Source organism: Leishmania mexicana, chromosome 19 (assembly GCF_000234665.1).
Source record: "Leishmania mexicana MHOM/GT/2001/U1103 complete genome, chromosome 19".
NCBI lineage: Eukaryota > Euglenozoa > Kinetoplastea > Trypanosomatida > Trypanosomatidae > Leishmania > Leishmania mexicana.
In genome coordinates, this window is record NC_018323.1 from 576,394 (window position 1) to 597,855 (window position 21,462).

General features: G+C 58.8%; 7 protein-coding genes across 7 annotated transcripts; all 7 read left to right on the forward strand.

The window, feature by feature from the left end:
- Nucleotides 1-428: 428 nt before the first annotated feature.
- Nucleotides 429-1,310, forward strand: LMXM_19_1390 (transcription initiation factor-like protein (TFIID-like protein); the record flags this gene model as incomplete). The annotated part of the gene is made up of 1 exon (XM_003874269.1): nucleotides 429-1,310. One exon carries the CDS (start codon nucleotides 429-431, stop codon nucleotides 1,308-1,310), a length of 882 nt encoding a protein of 293 aa, XP_003874318.1.
- Nucleotides 1,311-2,126: 816 nt separating this feature from the next.
- LMXM_19_1400 (conserved hypothetical protein) lies at nucleotides 2,127-2,813 on the forward strand (the record flags this gene model as incomplete). Its single annotated transcript, XM_003874270.1, has 1 exon — nucleotides 2,127-2,813. One exon carries the CDS (start codon nucleotides 2,127-2,129, stop codon nucleotides 2,811-2,813), a length of 687 nt encoding a protein of 228 aa, XP_003874319.1.
- Nucleotides 2,814-4,979: 2,166 nt separating this feature from the next.
- Nucleotides 4,980-7,790, forward strand: LMXM_19_1410 (conserved hypothetical protein; the record flags this gene model as incomplete). Its single annotated transcript, XM_003874271.1, has 1 exon — nucleotides 4,980-7,790. One exon carries the CDS (start codon nucleotides 4,980-4,982, stop codon nucleotides 7,788-7,790), a length of 2,811 nt encoding a protein of 936 aa, XP_003874320.1.
- Nucleotides 7,791-8,989: 1,199 nt separating this feature from the next.
- On the forward strand, nucleotides 8,990-10,054 carry LMXM_19_1420 (cysteine peptidase A (CBA); the record flags this gene model as incomplete). The annotated part of the gene is made up of 1 exon (XM_003874272.1): nucleotides 8,990-10,054. The coding sequence occupies one exon, from the start codon at nucleotides 8,990-8,992 to the stop codon at nucleotides 10,052-10,054; it is 1,065 nt and encodes a 354-aa protein (XP_003874321.1).
- A 6,662-nt stretch (nucleotides 10,055-16,716) lies between these two features.
- Nucleotides 16,717-17,814, forward strand: LMXM_19_1430 (conserved hypothetical protein; the record flags this gene model as incomplete). Its single annotated transcript, XM_003874273.1, has 1 exon — nucleotides 16,717-17,814. The coding sequence occupies one exon, from the start codon at nucleotides 16,717-16,719 to the stop codon at nucleotides 17,812-17,814; it is 1,098 nt and encodes a 365-aa protein (XP_003874322.1).
- A 285-nt stretch (nucleotides 17,815-18,099) lies between these two features.
- On the forward strand, nucleotides 18,100-19,191 carry LMXM_19_1440 (mitogen-activated protein kinase; the record flags this gene model as incomplete). The annotated part of the gene is made up of 1 exon (XM_003874274.1): nucleotides 18,100-19,191. The coding sequence occupies one exon, from the start codon at nucleotides 18,100-18,102 to the stop codon at nucleotides 19,189-19,191; it is 1,092 nt and encodes a 363-aa protein (XP_003874323.1).
- A 373-nt stretch (nucleotides 19,192-19,564) lies between these two features.
- Nucleotides 19,565-21,319, forward strand: LMXM_19_1450 (oxidoreductase-like protein; the record flags this gene model as incomplete). Its single annotated transcript, XM_003874275.1, has 1 exon — nucleotides 19,565-21,319. One exon carries the CDS (start codon nucleotides 19,565-19,567, stop codon nucleotides 21,317-21,319), a length of 1,755 nt encoding a protein of 584 aa, XP_003874324.1.
- Nucleotides 21,320-21,462: the final 143 nt, after the last annotated feature.

Genomic DNA, 21,462 nt, shown 5'->3' on the forward strand with positions numbered 1-21,462 from the left:
TCTGAGTCGGATGCGAAGTGCGGGCAGGAGGGGATAAGAGAGCTGCTCTGCTGACCTACGGCTTCAAGGAGTGCGCTTGCGTATCCCCATCTCCACGTACAAGTGTGTGTGTCTGTGTGTGTGATGGGCAAGCTCTCTCTCTCCCTGGGCATGTGTCTCTATACTTTTCTCCTCCAAGCCACCCTGCAGAAACCCTACTCTCCCTCCCTTGCATTCCTTGTTCACTGGAGCTGGGGAACAGTCTTCTCCGTCTGTTCATCAGCAACCGTTCTCTCCTTCTAGGGCCTGTCTGCCTGCCTATCTCTCTCTCTGCGTGGAGGTGTACACAGCGGTGCCGTGCCCCACCCCAGCTTCGTGTGCTCTGCCCTGATACGCGACTTTACCGTGCGCACGACCCATATTTTGACCCTCTTCTCTCCCGTAGCACCATGGACGATGACTACGCTTTCTTCGAATCGGACAACTTAGTCGAGGAGGAGCTGCCAGTCATCGGTGCCTTTCCTGACCCCGTTGCCGAGTTTGGCGGCGTCGTCGGGACCACCGGTGCAATTGGCGATTTGGCTCTGACAGCGGACGGTCATCTCGCTGCTGCCGCAGCCACGCTGCCCGGCGGCGACGGCGCTGCTCCCAAGCTGGACTTTGACGAGCTCCCTCCACCCATCAAGAATGTCCAAGAGTTCCTGCCGAATGTTCACCCGGACGCCTTCCCCGTTGTCGTAGCCGTGCAAGCGCAGGCCAGTATTCCAGTCGGCATTAACCTCGCTGAACTTAGCTGTGCCACACGCAACGTGGAGTACATGCCGAACAACCGAATTCCATCTGCGACGATGCGGCTGCATGAGCCGACTGCCGTCGTCATGATGCACAACTCAGGGGCTCTCAGCATCATCGGCGCAGCTAGCGTCAGTGAAGCGCGCCAGGCGGCGGAGCTGGCGGCCCGTATCATCCGCAAAGCTCTCAACCTCAACTTCTCATCCCTCAAGTTCCGCGTCCGCTCCATCGCGGCGCGCTTCAACGTGTGCAGTCCGATTCGTCTCGACAAGCTCGCCGCCTACAAATTAGACCCCGCCATGTCGATCGGGGTGGCGAAGCTGCAGGTCAGCTACGAGCCAGAGCGCTTCAACGGCTGCGTGCTTCGCCTCGTCGGCAAGTCCTCGCGCGGGGACAACCAGTGGAGTGTGAGCTGCAGCGTGTTTGTGACCGGCAAGGTGCAGTTGATGGGCGCCCGAAGCATGGATGAACTGCGCTTTGCCTTCAACGCGTTTGTGCCCATCATTGCCAAGAATTTGGACGAGCGGAAGACTGCCTAGTGGCCCGTGCGGAGGAGTGCGTGTGTCTCTTGACGTACCCCGTCGACGACGCGTGGATCACGGGTACTGTTCCGATGAACTGCTGCTCTACCGCCTTCACGGTAAAAGGAAAAATGACGGAAGGAGAAAGAAGCGGGAACACTGCGTCGTTGCGCTCCTCGCCATGTCGCTCACACACGCACACACACACACCTGTTTCTTGATTCTGCGCGTCTGGTGGCCGCCCTTCCTCTCCTCCACTCTGCCGAGGGCGGTTCCTGGACGTCGGTGCGTGACCCCGTCTTGAAGAGCGTATAGATACCAAAGAAAACAGAATCGCGTGTGCGAGGCAGCTGGGTCTCTCTCACACACACACACGCACCACCTTTGGGGGGGCAGGATGGCAGTGTGAAGAGGGATGGGGGGAGTCACCGAAATGAAAAGGGAACATGCGGCGGCGCTCGTTCACCTTCCTCATCAATTCCCAGACCAGCCGAGCGCCACGTTCACTCGCTTTACTCCATGCCAGCATGACGGTTCAACGGTGACACACAGACGCACGCCCCCACGGAGAGAATGTGGGAGGTTGGCATGGCTGCCTCCTCTCGCTTCCCCTCTCTGCGCCTTTCTCTGCACTCCTCTCTCTCTCCCCCTGCAACATCTTTCTTGGGGGTCATTACACATGCACAAGCGTGTACACATCCGTACCTGGCTCGCCTTGCCCACCCACCCACCCCCAGCACGAGCACTATCATCGCAACAACACCACGTGAGCATCCCACTCACCCTACGCAACACTTTTCTGCTTTTTCTTTCGTTATCTTACTCTATATCACGATGTCTGACTGGGAGACGATCGCGAAGGAGTCGGAGGAGGTGCTGGCGACGGCGGATATCAAGGGCTGCCACGAGATCCTGATGAAGGCGTACGAGGGCGGTAACCATCACCCCGAGATTCTCTGGCGCCTCGGTCGCTCCTACTACGAGATGGCGAACGAGAGCACCGATCCGGCGGTCCGGGAGCCCTACCTGAAGGAGGGCATGGAGCTGTGCAAGAAGTCCGTGGAGGCGGACCCGAACAACTTCGCCTCGCACAAGTGGCTCGGTATTCTCATTTCGGAGCAGAAGGTTGGCAACAAGGAGAAGATCGCGAACGCATACGTCATCCGCGACCACTTCCTGACGGCGGTGGAACTCAACCCCAACGACGCCACCTCGCTGCACTGTATGGGCAACTGGTGCTTCAAGATCCTGCAGATTGGGTGGTTGGAGCGCAAGGCGGCGGCGCTGATTCTTGGCAACCCTCCGAGCTCGACCTACGAGGAGTGCCTCGGCTACCTTCTCCGTTCTGCGGAGGCAGGGGACACAATTCACAACGCCACGATGATCGGCGACGCGTACGCCAAGCAGAGCATGCACGATGAGGCTCGCAAGTGGTACCAGAAGGCGATCAACATGCCTGCCCACACGGAGCTGCAGAAGCGCAACCACGACGCCGCTGTTGCCAAGATGAAGAAACTCTAAAGCAAGGAAGAGGTAGGATGGAGAAATGACTCCTGCTATGAGAGACGGGTACGTGCAATCCTTCCGAGAGCGAAGAATTTGGTGATAGTGGGCGGGCGTATCCGAAAAGGAAAAGCCAGGGTCTCCATAGCGTGTAGCCCTTTGTTGAACCCAACGTCTCTCAGCGAAGGCAAGGATGCGTCGTCAAATCCACGACGTCAACATGCGCACGCGCATATATTACAGGCGTACATGTCTTGATCCGCGTTGCACCGCCGATGGTGGCGGTGGGGTGGAGGGGGGGGGATGCGGAAATGAAAAGCGAGAGAAGCGGAAGTGGTGGTCCGCGCCGACATCCTGGGCTTCACCGGAGCTCGCCTGTGATTTCTTTGTTTCTTGCGTTCCTCTGGTGACACTCTTTTCCATGTCGTCGTCTGTTGCCCTCACTCTCCCCTCTCCCCTCTCTCTCACGCGCGCGCGGACTCTTCCTTTGTTTGTGGCGGTGCCGAGCACCTCTTCCACGCACGCACACCAATGAAAGCTGTGTTCTTGGTGCCCGCCGTTCCTCCTCCGCATCCACATCATTCTCTCCCACACATCCCTCTACCATGTTTGCGTGAATCAGTGCGCATGCCATCTGGGGAATGGATGAACCCGTCTTCCCTCTTCACGCCACACGCTCCTCGCTCTCCCCCGCACGCAACTTCATCGACACAGGAGTGCAGCACAGGCGAGCACGACCATGGCCCCTTTTGTTTGCGTGTGGCGTGCATGCAAGTGACGCATTACGTTCCTCCCCCTTTCTTTTTTGTTTTCGTTGATCTGTCCATTTATCTGCCATGCAGCGTGACAGCCAACGCCACTCTTGATTCTCTGGCCACTCACAGGCTTCGCCCGCGTGGTGCGAGCCAGCAGCAGACACACGTCGGAGCAATGTGCCGACTCCGCCATCGGAGCACAGCGCCGGCCTCACACTCTGCCCCGCAGGTCGCCTCACGGCCGCTCCCATTGTGGCGGATGCCACGCGGTGCCGTCCCCGCAGAGGGGCTAAGGCGCCCCACGCCAGTGGGCAGTGTGAGGGTCCGGGTGAGATGGGGTCGGAGCCACGCGGGCACATCGCTCATTAGGCGGATGGCACAGACGCGCTCGCTGTCGCAGGCGGCTCCAACGCAACGCCGTCCAGCGCCTTTACCGCCGACATCAGCAGCGACGCATCGCTCTGACACACCCTACGCCGTAGGTGGATGGGCCCTGTCACCAGCAGAGGCGGGTCTGCAGTTGGCAGGGATAGGAGAGAGGGGGGGGGTGCTGCTTAGCTCCCCGTGGAATAAGGTCAGTGCACTGGCCCCTGGGATACCACGCACTGTGCAGCGTGTACCTCCGTCACCAGGGGGAGTAGCATGGAATGGAACGAACGAACGGAAAGCAACGGTGGAGACGGGCAAAAACGTACCGCGTGCGCCTGAAGCGTGGATGTGCGCTGTGGCGTCAGCACTGCCCTCTGTCGACCGCCAACCAGAAGACACCGAGAGAGGAGAGAGAGAGGGCAGATGACGCACTGGAAACGCGCATACACACCCGTCAAAGCGAACTGGAAAAGGATGCGGTGTCACGTACCGGGCGAGGAGGTTAGTGAGGCTCCCCTTCTTCATCCTCACCCCACTCCCCCGCCCCTTCCTCCTCTTCCCTCCACGACTGTCAGCGAGAATGCTGGGCAAAGAGGTAGAGACGTCTGCGTTGTCTTTCCTGTGCATGGGCGTGCCACGGCACCATTCACCGCACGAGTCAGAAGAGCGGTGGCTCATTCGTGTCCTTTAGGCTCCCGCAGCCGGACACCTCGCGATGGACTTCGATAGCCGTCTCACCCGCATCCCATTTCCCATCGTTACTTTTACACGTCCATTATGATGATCACCACCCACGCTACGAGAGGAAAGCGATACATGGTTGCACGAGTAGTGCTATAGCCTTATCGGAAACGGCGAAGGTGGCTTGCACACACACACACACAGACACACGCACACGCACACGCACCCCCACATACCGGTTGCGCACGCGTGACTGTGCACATCCGCGTGGCAGTGCCTCCTTGCTCGCCGAGCCTACATCATCCAGTACGCACGCAAACGTGTACACCCATACTCTGTTTCTCGCACAGAACACATACAGGTAATCAGCATCACCATCATGACTGAGAAGGAGGCGAACGACTTGATCGTCTCTGCCTTCAGCTCTGAGGCGATGGCGGAGGCGGTTTCGCGTGTTGTCGCGTCCGGCTACGAGAAGTGTTCACTCTGCAACAACATCATTGAAGGCGAAGCCGAGCACGTTCTGCGGGAGCATCCGCATGTCCAGCACATTCACGCAATGGTGGCAAAGCCCATACCGCCACTGCCCGCTCGGGGAAGCCAGGACCAGGCTTCGATGGATGTCGGCGCCTTCGCGGTTGCAACGTCGCTCAAGGCCGATCGCGGCGAGGACGCCTTCCGTGTCGTGCAGCGCGCGCGGGCGCAGCTCCATCGCCTCCTAGATGGCGTACAGGGCATCGAGGGGCACGTGTACCTGTTCGGCAGCGTTGTTTCAATGGGCTCTTGGGACGGCGTCGGCGATGGCGACTTTTCTTTCATATGCCCCAAGTGGTACGATCTGCCGGCCCAGGATGGGCAAGTGGTGGTGCGGGGGGAAGCCATGGGAGAGGACAGCGATGACGAAACCACTGCAGATCGAAAGGAGGCCAAGGAAGTGGAAGAGAGCTCATCCGTTGGGGAAGCTGATGACCTCGGTACAGTCTCTGCCACCGCGCTGCGTCATGCAAGTCCCGGGAAATCAGTGGAGGACGCCGCCACGGAGAAACCTCAGTCGTCGGCGCTGTCTCTGGCGAAGGAGAAGCGCATTATTCGCAACATTGCGGCGCGGCTGCGGGACGCCGGCTTCCGTTTCGAGGAGCTGGAGCCTGTCTTGAACACGCGCATTCCTGTTGTGCGGCGTAAGCGGGCTGAGCAAGAGCCTCCTCGGCTGCACTCCGCCCCGCAGAGGTCATTAATTTGTGTTCGGTTCGACACGGCACACGCCGAAGAGGAGTTCCGCAAAGGGCGGCTGAGCCGCGTCATCTCCACCTACAACGCTGAGGAGGTGCCAAACCGAAGCCATCAGCGCGGCCGCTCGCTCGTACTGTCTGTCCCGGACTCTTCCGACGCCATTCATCTCATGTCACAGTGGAAGCGCCAAAATGGCGTTCGGAGGGAATGGCTGGGTAACCGCCGCTCACCGGAGATCTTCTCCATCGACTTTGACCTTTCTTGCCGCTGCAACGGTATACGCAACAGCTGGTTGCTGCGGCGGTACCTCGCACAAAGTGAAGTGTTCCGCGTGGGCAACGTCTTTCTCAAGACGTGGAGCAAGGCGTGTGGTGTGAACAACTCCCGGGTCGGCTTCCTGACCTCGTACGCGGTCTCCGTGTTGTGGATCTACTTCCTGCTGCGTCGTGGTGAGGTTGCCTTTGTGAACCCCGAGGACATCCCGGCGCTCCCGAACCCGGAGGAGCAGATGGAGGTGCCCTATATCCCTCTGTGGTCCGCAGTGGCCGACGCTAAGGCCGACGCGGCTCGGACGGCGCGCCTCGGTAACCTCCTACGAGGGTTCTTCTACTTTTACGGAGAGGAGTTCGACTGGGACACGCACGTTGCGACGATACGGCAACCGTTCGACAGCGCTGCCGATATTCGCACCAAGGAAGACCTTGGCTGGGAGAAGTCCGACACCTTGAGCCTGGTGCTGCGAAACCGCTGCTACCACATCTTCTCCATCGAGGACGTCTACGAGGACGACCTCGACTTGGGCAGGCACCTCACACCGGAGAAAGCGGCCTGGATACGCCTCCAGTTTCGCCTCGCCTATCGACTGTGCTGTTTGACCCGGCGCGCTGGCAGAGCTGCAAGCCCGTCGCCGTTGTGGCAGCTACTTGATACACCGCGAAAGCGAGCAGAAGACGTGCTGCACGCCCGACTGTACGCGTACCTCCTGCACAATACCGAAGACGCAGCGGCGCCCATTTCCGAGATCCTCGAGCAGCTGGGTGTGAATGAGGAGTCAGCGGAAGTGGATGCCGACGCGAAAGAAGATCCCCTGTACCTTGCCTGCGCGTACGAGCTGGGCAATCGACTGTGCGACCTCTGGTTCGACGATGCGCAAGTCGCGCAGGACACCGCGTTCCACAAAATGTACAACCGACGCAGCATGGACTACACCCCGCCGGCGAACCCCACGACGTGCGGCGAATGGGCCGCCGTGTGCACCGATGACCTCCAAGAGCACCATGATCCAACAAGCGTGCATCAGCAGCGCTCTGTGCGACTGGTCCCACCACTGAGAGGTGAAGCTGGTACTCCTGCGCCACACTTCCAGGCGGCAAACGCGCCAGCGCGTGAGCGGGTTCTGCAGCTCATCAAGTCACGCCGCCAGTATGAAGAGTGTGCACGGGAGCTGGGGGCCCATGCGGCGAAGAAGTCCAACCAGGCCCCGGCGGCTGTGGTCGGTGTGCAGCTTAAAAAATCAGCCGCCGGCACCCTCTATCCCCATTGCTTCTACCCCCTTCAGCAGCACCGACTGTTCGAAACGTATGAGGCTCGCGCAACGTTCACACGCTGCGTCCGGGACGTGATTGGGGAGCTGGCGCTGCTTCGTGACGCCGACGCACCGGCGGCATTTGCGGAGGGAGGCGATGTGCTGCACGACCGCAATACGCTCTTGCGGTACCTCAAGAAGCGACTCTGCTCCAGCGTAGTAGTCGCAGATCGAACCTACGAAGCAGTGCTTCAGTTTTTATGTCTGCCGACGGAGCCCTACATTCACGCTCTGCAGCTGCCGCACGGGCATAATGAGCGACCAATGCTCCACCCGACACCGCTTTTCCTCAGCCTCGTTGGTGGCGGTAGTAGCGGTCCCGGTGTTGCGGCTAAGGCAAAGGTTCCCCGCGCGCACCCCCCGTACAAGCAGTAGCGACTAAAGGCGCGGCCCACGTTCGCCCTCCAAAACCTCCGCCCACCCCCCCTCCCTTGCGGGCGTCAAGAAGAACGCGCCAGCCGCGACCCCGGCTTCCGTGATGCGCAAGGGCTACGACGCTCGCGTAGGGGAAAAAGAAAGAAACACCGGCAGCCAGTGCGGTTCCTGCACCGCCACCCACACCACTTCAGAGGTCATCTGCATCCAAGGTGCATCAGCGGCGTCGAAAAACGGGCACGTGTGACAACTGCAGCCGACACCACGTAGAGACATTCCCGTTCGCCACGTCAGACAAGGATAGCGACTTCTACTGCACCAGGTACTGGGCCGACTACTCGTCAAGCGCTATCCCCGGGAGTCCAGGAAGGCAGGGGGATGGGGGGTCAGTGATGGTGTTGTTTGGATGATCGTCGACCTCTCTTTTCGTCGTCTCGCTGTCAAGAAACACACACTCTGGCTTCCGTCTATGTCAGTCTCCGCTGAGGTGCAAATAACCGGAGCGTGAATGTAGGCATCGGGTGGACTCTCGAACAGATCAAACAAGAAACGTAGCGAAGGTGCGCCAGCAGTCGCGCATAGCCTTGCCCATGGCACGTTGACAACGCGCATGTCATCGAACGCTGCCCATTCCCCGCGGCCGCGTGCTGCACACCGCAGCCGCTCCCGTTCGACTCTCTGTCCCCTCCACTTCCTCTCCTCTCACCACCACTTCGCCTTTTTTTCTCCCTCAACTTGACCTTGGTGTCACTGTCACGCGCGCGTGCCCACTGTGACCTGAGTCCCACCAATCATCGTCCCCGCAGTCGCCGCTTTCGCACCACGCAATACCTGTTTGCTTGATTCTCTTGTTTTTTTCGTTTTCCTTTGCTCTCCCCCTCAGACCCGCACGCACATACACCTATACACACACCACAAACACACACACACTCCTCGCCCAGCCCGTGCTTGAAACCCCCCCCTCTTTAGTTCCCCTCAGCCCGCTCGCGTCCACAGCAGCACCTGCTACTCCTGTACCTTCTCTCGCCTTGCTTTTTTTCGTATTCATCCTGGGTTGTTGTTTTGTTCTGTTGATTTCAACGCCCTCCTCTTCTCCGCTCACGCATCCGCCCCGCCCGCCCGCTCGCTCCCCCCACACCCCCACCACACTCCCGTCACGTCCTTCTCGTGCGCACGTTGCAGAACCAGGATCGGCAAAGATGGCGCGCCGCAACCCCCTTTTGTTTGCGATAGTGGTGACGATCCTGTTCGTGGTGTGCTACGGTTCCGCTCTCATCGCCCAGACACCCCCCCCCGTCGACAACTTCGTTGCCTCAGCGCATTACGGAAGTTTCAAGAAGCGCCATGGCAAGGCCTTCGGCGGGGACGCCGAGGAGGGTCACCGCTTCAATGCCTTCAAGCAGAACATGCAGACAGCCTACTTCCTCAACACGCAGAACCCCCACGCGCACTACGACGTGTCTGGCAAGTTCGCGGACCTCACCCCGCAGGAGTTCGCCAAGCTGTACCTGAATCCCGACTACTACGCGCGCCACCTCAAGGATCACAAGGAGGACGTGCACGTCGACGACAGCGCCCCCAGTGGTGTGATGTCGGTGGACTGGCGTGATAAGGGTGCCGTGACGCCGGTGAAGAACCAGGGATTATGCGGCTCGTGCTGGGCCTTCTCCGCCATTGGCAACATCGAAGGTCAGTGGGCTGCAAGCGGCCACTCGTTGGTTTCACTGTCAGAGCAGATGCTCGTGTCGTGCGACAACATCGATGAAGGGTGCAACGGCGGGCTGATGGACCAAGCAATGAACTGGATCATGCAGAGTCACAACGGCAGTGTGTTCACGGAGGCCAGCTATCCCTACACCTCTGGCGGCGGCACCAGACCGCCGTGCCATGACGAAGGTGAAGTTGGCGCTAAAATCACCGGTTTCCTCTCCCTGCCGCACGACGAGGAGCGGATCGCGGAGTGGGTGGAGAAGAGAGGCCCCGTCGCCGTCGCCGTCGACGCGACAACCTGGCAGCTGTACTTTGGCGGTGTGGTCTCCCTCTGCCTCGCGTGGTCGCTCAACCACGGTGTGCTCATTGTCGGCTTCAACAAAAACGCGAAACCGCCGTACTGGATCGTGAAGAACTCGTGGGGCTCCTCGTGGGGTGAGAAGGGGTACATCCGCCTTGCCATGGGCAGCAACCAGTGCATGCTCAAGAATTACCCCGTGTCGGCCACGGTTGAAAGCCCCCACACCCCGCACGTGCCGACGACAACGGCCTAGCTGGAGCCCAGGCCCACGGTGCCTGGGCGAATGAGCTGCTTTTTTTTCGAGTGGGTGCTCGAGGCTGTGCACAAGCACGACCTATCCGACCGGTGTGTGCCTGAAGCGCCAGAATGGCGGCTCTGCCCAGGTGGCCTGTGGCAAATCCGAGACGGCGGAGCTTCTCTACAACTGGCCGGGTTGCTCCGAGGCTGCCACCGAGGCCCGCATGCCGCTGAACAATATGTATGCGCAGCTACGCCGCCTACCTCCAGAACGTCTGCACTGCGTTCGTCGCTTGCACTGAGAACCAACGACGCCGTCTCTGACTTGATCAAGCCAACCATCTTGGGCCAACCACACGTCCCGCACGCGAGGCACGCGGGGATCCAGGACTGGCAGGATGCACTGCGCACTATACGCCTCAGCTGCACCGATGCGGATCCCTCCCTCAAACTCTCTGTGGATACCTCACTGGCTTCCCCCGAGTACCAGGAGGCCATGGCGCTACCATATGCCCCCACGGTAGTCACTTTCAAAGTGCACCTACCCGCGACAAGTCCGCGCGGCTTTTCACACAGTCCATTGCAGCTCGCAGCACGTCAGCTTGCACAACGCGATCTGGCGCACACCTGATGGACAGTGCAACAGTACCGTGCCGCCCTCTCCCACCCCCTGCCTCCACCACTATCGTGAGCATCGTACTCTCTTGCTTTGCCTGAAGAACAACGACAGTCTCCCCCTCGTCTCCCTGCCTGTTTACTGTTCCTTTCATATTTCGTTTCTTGCCTTCACCACGCCGCTCTTTTTTATGCCTCTGGTTTTGCTCGACACTCCCCGTAAAATACACGATGAAGGCGTGCCATGGGCAGTGAAATGCTGCCGACTATAGGCCCCGCCATCCCTCTCCCCCTCACGTCCTCCTCTCCCTCCCAACCCAGCAAGCGAGTGCGTCGGTCCGTGCAAAACATATGATTTTCTTTCGCTTCCGTTATTTCTTCCTCCTATTTCTCTGTGCACGGTTGGCTCCGAACACAACGGTGCGGCGAGATCGGAGGACGACGGCGTTTTGTTGCTGTCGTCCAGTGGCAGCGGAGACCTCTGCGCCACCCGACAACGTTACTGCAGGCCTCCGCCCTCTTTGAGAGAGGGCCCCAGCGACCTTACGCGGACCATTCTCTCTCGTGATTTCCACTCTCCGTGTCTTCAGAGCAAGTCCCCTCCGCCATCCGACCCCGCTCATGTCCCCACCCGGTGAAACGGGTGGCCCCGCACACCCGCCGGCACACACACACGCACCGCCCAGAGGTCCGATCGGCTGCAACGAATATGCTGACTCGCGTGTGGCCTCGGTGTAACTCACCGGCCCTCACCGTGGCGAGGGAAAGGGAGTACTCGCAGCCAAGCATGCCGACCTTGTAACGCCTACTTCATCCTATCTCTCTCTTCCGCTTGCACTTCCTCCCTCCCCCCCCATCCGTGACCACGTCACCAACAAGCGAAAAAAATCCCCGCCTAGCCGGGCGAAGCACAGAATACCTGACAAGAGGGAAAGAAAAGGTGTGCGCACCCCGTCCCGCGGCGTCTTCGGCGCCTGCATGGGCCACCCCGCGGGAAAGCCCCGAAGCGCCCCCCGCCCGCAGGCAGAACGGAGCGACGCCCGCCCACCGACTGAGCCAGCAGACGAGCGAGCAGACCACGCAGCGGCCAAGAACAAGACAGGGGGGCGCCCAACCAAGCCAGCCGGGACCGGAAGCAGCCACCAGCGCGCGAAGAGGCGGCCCTCCACCTGGCGCAGATTAAGGGACCCGGGGTGGAACATTGCGCAACCAGCTGGGCAAACAACAGCGCAGGGACACCTGGGGTATTCCCAGAAACCGGCGCTGGAAGCCGCCAAAGCACACCACAACGCCTCCGCCCCCCCCAAGACCAAAAGGAGCAGGCCATCCCCCAAAGCCTCCTGCTGCAGCCACAGGCGCGCCGTGGCCAAATGTCCGGACAACCACCCTCTTAGCAACAGGAATGGGAAAAACAGATGAAGGTCTGCGAGAGGCGCTCGTGCGTGTAGAGCCACCCCCTCCCCCACTTCACCCGCATGGCTCTTGCGCGATTCGGTCTGCCACACTGGGCCCCCGGGGTTCCGATTTGGCGATACACAAAACGGAAAGTTCCAGCGGTACCCAGGCAGCGTACGCACCCTGCAACCGGGTTCCCGTTAGAGTGCACAAAAGGAAGCGAAGACGGATCCCGCGGCCTTCGCCCGTTGGCCCCATTTGGGAGGAGAGCGTGGTGCGGATCGCCCGGCCCCCCCCCGTCGATCCGCCAAGGGCTAGAAAGAGACACAAAGCCGAACGCCAGATTTCCTTTCCCCCTGCGACGCCACCCCGCTTCCAAACGCGACACCTAACAGGTTTTTCTTTCGAGTTCTAAGCCAGGTGCGAAGGCGATTCGCTCCGTCCATTGGCCCCCGCGGCGGCTCACCAGCGGGAAAATCAGTCACAACCGAATTTGCCGACCCCGAAGCCCCCGCCAAGACACACGCCATAATCCATAACATCTTTCTGGCAGGCAGAATCCCCCACGGTGGCGACTTTTCCCTTACCGCCCGCGAAGTTTCGAAACCAAAACAAGGTGCTAACCAACACATTCCCCCACCCCAAAAGGCCCCCATTACCCGCACCAGATGGAGAGCTGCTGCGGACGGCACGGGGCCCCACAACCCCCCCCCTTTTCGAGAATCGCAGCCGGCACGCCCACCGCGCACGCGTCACAAACCAACCAAACCGGCTGCGAGGCGGAACCCCGCGCCACAGAAGCAGGCTGACACGACCACGCAGCTTTCCGGTTTCCTTTACCCCATCACGCAAACGACACGAAAGACGGATGCGTCCGGCCGACCCCGACCCCCTCGCGCCAGCAAGCCCGGGGTTCCCCAGCCCCGAAAAGAAGCAGAGAAAGCGGGATGACATACCCCCTCCCCGAAGAACGGGCCCACCAGCCTGCGATTTCCAGGAAACAGAAGATGGGGCGCCACCACCACCCCACCCCCGCAGCCACAGCTCCTGAATACGGCGCGAAAGAGCAGATTTCCGCAACAGATTGTTTAAAGAGAAGGACGCGCGCAACCTTCTTTTGGCGAAAAGGGGTGGCCCGGGCCAAAAAGCAGCGCCAGGCCGGCGACCCGACCCCGGCCGAAAAGCCCCCCCCCCCCGAAAACCACCGCCAAGCGCGACGTCGCGCCGCCGCCCCCTCGCCCCCGGGCCAAAAGCACTGGCATCACCAACCTATCCGGAAAGCGCCTTTTTCGGGGGCACTACGCGGAAGTTTTTCAAACCCCAAGCGCGCGCTTTTGGCGCCGGGCACCGGGCCCCTTCGCCCTGGTCAGCCGGATGGCTCCGTTCCCGGCGGGCTGCTGGGCCTTCGTGCGCGGGGCCGCGTGGCGCGTCCTTGGGGAACCCCCCGCCCACCACACGCCGACCCCCCCCGTCCCCAGATTTCCAACGGTGCCGCTTTGGCCAAAAGCACCCCCAGGGCTGCCGCGGGTGAAACACGGTGTTGGGGAAGGCGCCGCGGTGGCTTCCAAAGGGGCGCCCCCCTGGCTGCCGTCGGCGTCTCCCTGCCGGTGGGTGGGGGGGGGGCGCCGCGAAAGACGCCCCGGGGCGCGGGCGGGGGTTTCTTTCCCGCCACCCCCCTCCCAGCGCCGCGGCCGCACGCGTCTTTGCCTTCGGCCTTTCCCCTTTCTGAGCGGTAAACCCGCCGCGGTGGTTCAAGCTTTCTCTTTCCGAACGCGCAATCGGCGGGGTCTCCTTTTCGCCTTTGCGTGGTGGCGGTCCATCGGCCTTTTGCATGCAGGGACAAATACGGAAACCATGAATACGCGGCGGCCGCCGCTGCCCCCCCCTCCCTTGCCGAACGCACGCCTCATACGTGTGGGTTGTGATTTTTTCGCCCCGATCGGGTTTTTATACAAATGCACTGGCGGGGCCGAGCGTCACACGCGCAACGGCGCCATCCCGTGGCGAAGTAAATTTCGGATGGCCGTGAGCCAGGGTCGGCTTAGAAGTTGGCGGCGGGGCGTTCGCGATTGGTGGGCCTGCCGTTTGGCCCCCCCCCGCCCGCCGGTGCGGCCGGGGCAAGGGGTAGCGACGCCCCGGCGCCAGCGGAAAAAGTGGTTCCGTGCAACCTCCCGGATCCCTGGGTTCAAAGTCTTTCCGCTGGCGGGACCGCTGCCTCAGATTTCCGGGGTTGCGTTCCCTTTTGGGACACCGGCATGGGCGTTTTGGGCTTCTTTCTGGCACGGGGTCCCGTTCCGCTTTCCCTCGCGCGGTCTTCTTCGGGTTTGGGTCGTCTTTTCGGGCTCCTGGGGCGCATACTTGCCCCCGCCCCCCCCTAACGCCCCCCCCCGCGGCGCATCCGTCTTTCTGGCGGCGGCGGTGGCGGGAGCTAGGCGGCGTATTGGCGCTTGGGGCGGTTTTGTGTGTGTTGGGGGGGGGGGACCCGCGTTGGTTCCGAAAACCGCGGTGGTTTTTTTGCCGTTGGCATCGTGCGCTTCCCCGGCGCCACCACGGTCTTTCAACAGCCCCTTCATTTTGGCCGCGTGGGTGCGGAAACAAATGCCGCTGCCTGCGCTTCCTTCCGAACCGCCTGTGCCCTGCTGGGGCCACCGGGCGGGATGCGCTTTTTAACCTGCTGCCGGGGCGGGTCGGCCGGGGGGTGGTCTGTGTTCGTGGAAACCGCGGCCGCCAGCTGTGCCCCCCAAGGTGCGGTTTGCGCCCCCTCCGCGGGCGCCCAGGAAAGCGTTCCAGGCCGACAGCCTCAGCACGCCGCCTACCGCGGCCTGCACAGCGACAGCCAAAACGGTTTGGATGCGCGGCGGCTTTGCGTCTTTGGCAAAAAGTCGCGCGGCCGGGGAAATAAGAGGGGGGGGGGCGTGGCGGGGATTTTCGCGTTTCCCCAACCCCCTAAACCCACCGCAGCTTCCGCCCTGGCTGTGCCTAAAAAGGGGGTTCAGCCTTTACTGTCGTCCACGGGTGCGACGGAAGCCTCGCTTGTTTTGCCAGATGAGGTGACGCGTCTCTCTTCATCAGGGGTGGGGGGCGGCGCGCTTCGCCTCGGCGGGCCGCCACCTGGGGGTTTTGCCGCAGGCGTCGTTGGTGGCCTGTAAGTCCGGCCCCCCTGCGTGACGGTGTTTTTTCCCATTATCGACGTGGCGTGTTTGTGTTTGGGATTAATGGTGGTGGGTGCCAAACCTTTTTTTCCACCCGGGGGGTCCTTTAGACCAAAACGAAGCGGAAAGCGCCGTGATCGCCAAGCTTTTGGTTGCCTCAGCCACGGTTGCCGACAGCGGATGTTTCAGCCCCGGCCCCGGGGCCAAGTTTGCCAACCATCACGCCTAGGTTTGGCAGGGTGACTTTTTATTCTCTTGTAAAAAGAAAAACGGCCACCGAAACAGGACCCACCACACACGGGGATCCGCTTCCCCATCTGGCGGTTTAGGATTACCCCTGTGTCGCTGCCACCCCTCCCCGAAATCCCTATTACACCCTCTTCCCTGTGACGCCTTTTTTCGTATGGATTAGGGGTTGTCTTTTCTGCACCCCATGGGGAATGCCCCCATCTTCCGCAAGCCCGCCCACTAGTGGGGGTGCTTGGCTCTCCTTTCCTTTGCGAAGGCGTCGGTGGGAAAACCGCCCAGCGCACTCCACCCATCGCTTCCTTCGTGGCAGGCTAAAGGCGGGAATTGCTCAGAGGCGAAACGTGAACCCCTCCCCCCACTTTTTCGAGGTGCCCAGACTCGCGCTTTTCCATACCGCAATCATTCACCAGGCGAAACCTTTACGCCGATCTACTTTCTCTCCTTCGATTATCGGCCCTTCCAGAAAACACCGTTGTGATTACAGTTTCTTTTCCGACCATCTAACACCCCCAAACCCCTTGGCCCCCCTTCAAATCCTTCGCCCTGGCGCTCCAGATCCTAAGTTTTGCCGAGCCCCTCTCCCCAAAACGACGCCCCGCTGACGGGGAGGGGGGGTCTCAGCGCGTGGTGTCTCAGAGCTCAGTGCACCTCCACTCCACGGGGGAGCTAAGCAGCACCCCTTCTTCCCCCTCTCCTACCCCTGCCAACTGCAGACCCGCCTCTGCTGGTGGCAGGGCCCATCCACCTACGGCGTAGGGGGGTGTGTGTGTCAGAGCGATGCGTCGCTGCTGATGTCGGCGGTAAAGGCGCTGGGCGGCGTTGGGTTGGAGCCACCTGCGACAGCGAACGCGTCTGCGCCATCCGCCTAATGAGCGATGTGCCCGCGTGGGTCGACCCCATCTCACCCGGACCCTCAGACTGCCCACTGGCGTGGGGCGCCTTAGCCCCTCTGCGGGGACGGCGCCGCGTGAGGACCGGCATGATGGAGGAGCGGATACGCGGTGCGCTAGCAAGGGTTCGAGGCAGGGGCCGAGCAGCTCAGATGACTGGGCCGGGGCGTTGCTGTGTAGCGCGTGTCTGCGGGTTCTGCGCACCACGCGGGCGAGGCCTGCGACTGACCGGTGTAGAGCGGAGTTCGGCTCGCGCGTCATGTCAGTTAGGGGAGATGTTGCCAAGAATAATGTCGCCTGGATACTTTTGTTCTTCTGTACCTCCCTCTGTTTTCTTTTCAGTTGGTAGCGTTTTTCTCGAAGCCTTTTGCTCTGAAATGTTGACGGCATCTGGTCTCATGGTTGGCTTTGCGTTTGCGGCAAGCACCGTGGATGAATCTTGCAGTTATGTAGTGAATGTTTGCGGCCATGATTCTGTTGGGCTTCCACTTGCCCGAAGTATGAACGCAGTGGATGCCGAGTACGTAGAGCACCATGGAGTCGATAATCTTATTATCCCCATATCCGTCAGCGAGCCGAAAGAAACAAAAAGTGGTGATTACGCATACTGCGTGGATGTTGTCGTGCATACGCTTTTGATTAAAAAGTGCTGTCCCGGGCACCGCCTTCTTCAGCACTTGACGGAGAAACTGGTGACGCTTTCGATTGAATGGATTCGAAATGAGTGTGGTGTGCAACTGCTACCGAGGTCTTGTCGAATCGCTGGCAACCCCTTTTACTTTGGCGACACCGTTGACACATCGAAGTCAGTGGCATCGATAATCGAGCAGGCCGCTGGGCTGCTTCAGAGGAAGTCAAGTAGTTCCGATTCTCGAAAGGACGAGCAAGACACCATTCCGGAGGCACTTAATTTACTGAAGGCACAGGTACCGGAGTGCAAACAACCGCTGATTCGTGAAGTGATATCAACACCAGGGATCAAAAAAGGGTTTTTGGTGGACGGAAATGCACGACTCTACAGCCCTGAGGGGAGCAGTGAAGGTTCTGGCAAAGCACCAGACCCTTTGGCACACATCCCAGAATCACTGCGGGAGAGGTGTCAAATTATTGACACACGAAGGATGGAGGAGCTCACCGCTCCGCCTGCTAAAACACCCAAGTCCGTCGATAAGACGCCAAGCCTGCACACTTCCGGCACGGTTGCTGCACCTACTTCTGAGCCTAAAAGAAAAGACGAGGCTAACTGGACCCGCTTCTCCATAGAGCGTACCGGGGAGAAGGTGATCATTAGATTTTTAGTGCCTGACAGTGTGGGCTCACTTCATGACATTGATCTCTCTGCAACAAAAGACACACTGGAGATTAATGGAAGCGTAACTCAGCTGCCAGTGCCTATCGTGACGGATGACGTGCGGGCCAAATTTGTCAAAGCCACACGGATCTTGATCGTGACATGTCTGATTGATTTATCATAAAATAGTCAAGAAGAATTATTTTGTTACTCGACATCAGCAACCGACTAGCAGCAAATTCACTGCCCTGTTCGAAAACAAAGAGGATCTCTCGCGGGGTATAAAGCGGAGTTTCGCACGACTTAACAAAATCTCTGCGCACTTCTCGAGTCAACTGCATGTGTTCAGGAAACTATCTATAAAATACTTCAAATTTACTCCCTTCACATCTCTGCCCACTACTGCTGCAAATGTTGGCTGTATGGCTGCTCACAGTCCAGAACATGACTGGAGGAGGCATAGAGAAGCATGACTCAGCTCGTCCCTTTAGCTGAACTTCCCAGCGGGAAAAAAATATATAGTGTCCGGGGGCAGCGGTTCGAAGTGGACAGGCAATATGATCTGGTCAAGGTTGTTGGATTTGGTGCGTGTGGCACTGTTTGTTCAGCGGTCGTGAACGGGTCAGGTGAGCGAGTGGCTATCAAGCGATTGTCGCGTGTCTTTGGTGATCTTCGTGAAGGGAAACGAATTTTGCGGGAGATGGAGATAATGACGTCGCTGAAGCACAATAATCTGATTCGCCTCCACCACTTCATGCGGCCGCAGTCAAAGGAGACGTTTGAGGACATTTACTTGGTGATGGATCTTTATGACACAGATTTAAATCGTATTATACGAAGTCGGCAGAAACTCACTGATGAACATCTGCAGTATTTTATGATTCAAGCATTCCGCGGATTGCATTACCTTCACTCTGCCAAGGTGATGCATCGAGACCTGAAGCCGAGCAACTTGCTTGTAAATGCGGACTGCGCGCTAGCAATCTGCGATTTTGGGCTGGCTCGTGATGATCAAGTGATGAGCTCGTCAGATCTCACACAGTACGTCGTAACACGGTGGTACAGACCCCCTGAGGTACTCGGGATGGGATCCAATCAGTACACGAGCGCGGTAGATGTCTGGAGCCTTGGTCTAATCTTTGCGGAGCTGATGGTAGGGCGCGCTCTGCTTCCAGGAACAGATTATATTGGACAGCTGGTAATGATTGTCAATCTATTAGGATCCCCGTCCATAGATGACATGGAGTTTCTGAGCTCAGAAGCAAAGGCATTTATTCTCTCTCAGCCGCATCGGCCGGCTCTCTCCTTCAGAGATCTTTTTCCAATGGCTACAGAAGAGGCAACTGACCTTCTGTCGAAGCTGCTCGTTTTCCATCCTGCAAGACGATTAACTGCGAAGCAAGTGATGGAGCATCCATATTTTTCAAAGTACAGGGATGCCGCAGAAGAAGCTGACGCTCCTGATCCGTTTGTGTGGAATCACAGCCATATAGAAACCAAAGAGCAACTCCGTGAGGATTTGTGGCGCGTTGTCGAAGCCCATTCACAATTGAACGAATAGGAATCTGGTGCTCTCACTTTTTTTTTGCATGCATCACTCAAACCTCTTCTAATAAGAACACCCGCTTTTAAATCGTCTACTGACGGTGCACTGTGGCTATTGCTGAGCAGGGCAATACCCCATGTTTCTTCGCAAATCAAAATTCACTTTAATTTCTAGAGATCGAAGATCCCTCGCTTCTGCACTGTCAAAAAAGGAAAAAAAATAAGAAACTCCGATGAAGCGTAAACCAATCTTGTACGTGTTGCTGTCCACTCTATACTTCCTCTTTTTTCCCCCACCTCTCAACAGTACATGGATACTTGGATCGTCTTTTTTTTCAAGGGATAATTATTCGACAATCGCCTTTGCATACACCGGTAAGTCGAGACGCATGAGACGTCCGCGTGAGCCAACCCCAGGGGAGTGCTGCGGAAGCGGCTGTACCCGCTGCGTATGGGATATTTACTACGATGAACTCGCTAGATTTGAGGAGTTTATAGCAGGCGGGGGAGTCGAAGAGGAGGGTACCCAATCCTCAGAGGAGGAAGAGGTTGCTAATTATATCGGTTCCGTTGTGGTGAAGTACATTGATCCACCGGCTTTGTCCACCACCGGCTCTCCAGGTGAATGGGAGAGAGCCGAAATGAAGGGGCGCGGTTTCTTTCCCATTGACAGAATCGAGCTAGTGAGGTGCAGCACATCCCTGTTTTCTCCAACTGATCCGGGAATCAGCGTCGTCAACCTCTTCACATCCGCAAAAGGCAGGGCAATGCTACCAGGCGATGTGGTAGAGGTTCTTGTGACTAACAGTCACGGTACTCAGGACGCCGATGACGTTGAGAGGCTGTGCAAGGCGCTTCACCTGGATCCGTGTGCGTGGTGCGAGCTGCATCGCTCCCCGTTTGTGCCGGAAGACAACTTTCCCCCGTGGCTTCCGCTACAAAAGCCTCTGACGCTTGGGCAGCTTCTCTCTGCCTACGTCGATATAAGCAGTAGTAGCTACCTGTTGCATCAGAGCTTTTTCGAAAATCTTTTTAGAATTTACAGCGACTCCAAACCTTCCTCGGCATCTTCGACTTCAACCACGCCGTCACCCGATCCAGAGAAGGTGCGGCTTCTTGAGGCCTGCGCGTCCTCTGAAACAGGTCCCCAGCTGCTGCGCTTGCTGTCCAAAAGCAGTGCGCCGCTTTGCTACCCTTCTCTTGTTGACGTACTTGAGGTCTTTTCCTTCGTCAATATTCCACTTGACCGTCTCCTTGAGGTCAGTGGACCGCTCCAGACGCGCAGGTATAGTCTGGCAAACTGGCTTCCTGCAACGCTTCCGCCAAGTCCACTTCAGCTGTGCATGAGGGAGGTGTGCGCTCGACGCTCTGCAAATTTACCTGCAGTTACCACAGTTGGCGCGGACGCTCAGCGCGTTGCAGACATGCTTAACAGAGTTTCTCAGGATGCCTCCAGGGACCACGGCGGCTTTTTCTTTGGACACACGTCCCACCCGTTGTGCTCTGCAGCGCGTTCTATGACGAGGAGTGCAGCTGGCGCAGGTCAGAGAGGCATGTACGTCAGTTTTTCTCTTTTTGGAAACTCTTCATTTGCCCAACAGCTTCAGGCTGGATGCACAGCTTTGTGCAGCCCTGGTCAAGCCAAGAGCTTGTGCAGTCAGCTTTTTCTTATCGGGTGTGGCACAGGGATTGCTCCTTTGATTGCGGCTGTCACGCAACTGATGCTTCGTCGCGCCTCCACAGCCGCCGGGAGTGCCCCATTTCCGTGCTGGGTGTTCTACGGAGCGCGCACAAAGGCGGAACTTTTGTATGATGAAACCCTCAAGGAAGCACTGAGGACCGGAGCAATTGCCAAGTACGAGTACGCGCTTTCCCGAGAGGAGGACAATGAGAAGCAAGGCAAGTATGTAACCGACCTTGTGAAGGGGAACCGGCTAATGGTCACGGATTCCCTGCAAAGCGAGGGTCAGCTATTTGTGTGTGGTCCGGCAAAGGCTCTTCTATCTGTTCGGGAGCTGGTCAAGTGCGACCTGCTTGCCGAGTCAGACGATGATGACAGTGTGCAGGAGCAACGACTGTTGGTGCTAGAGAATCGAGGACGACTGAACTTCGATATATGGAGCACGGGAAACATATTTGAGTGATACACACGTTCCCATCGCTGTGTACGATGGATTACATGAGTGGACGGGTAAAAAAATACAGGCGCAGGAATGGGACTTTCAGTGAGTCAGTATTCCTCTGCATGGATCTTGCAGGGCTTTTCGGCGCGGCGCTTGGGATGTAA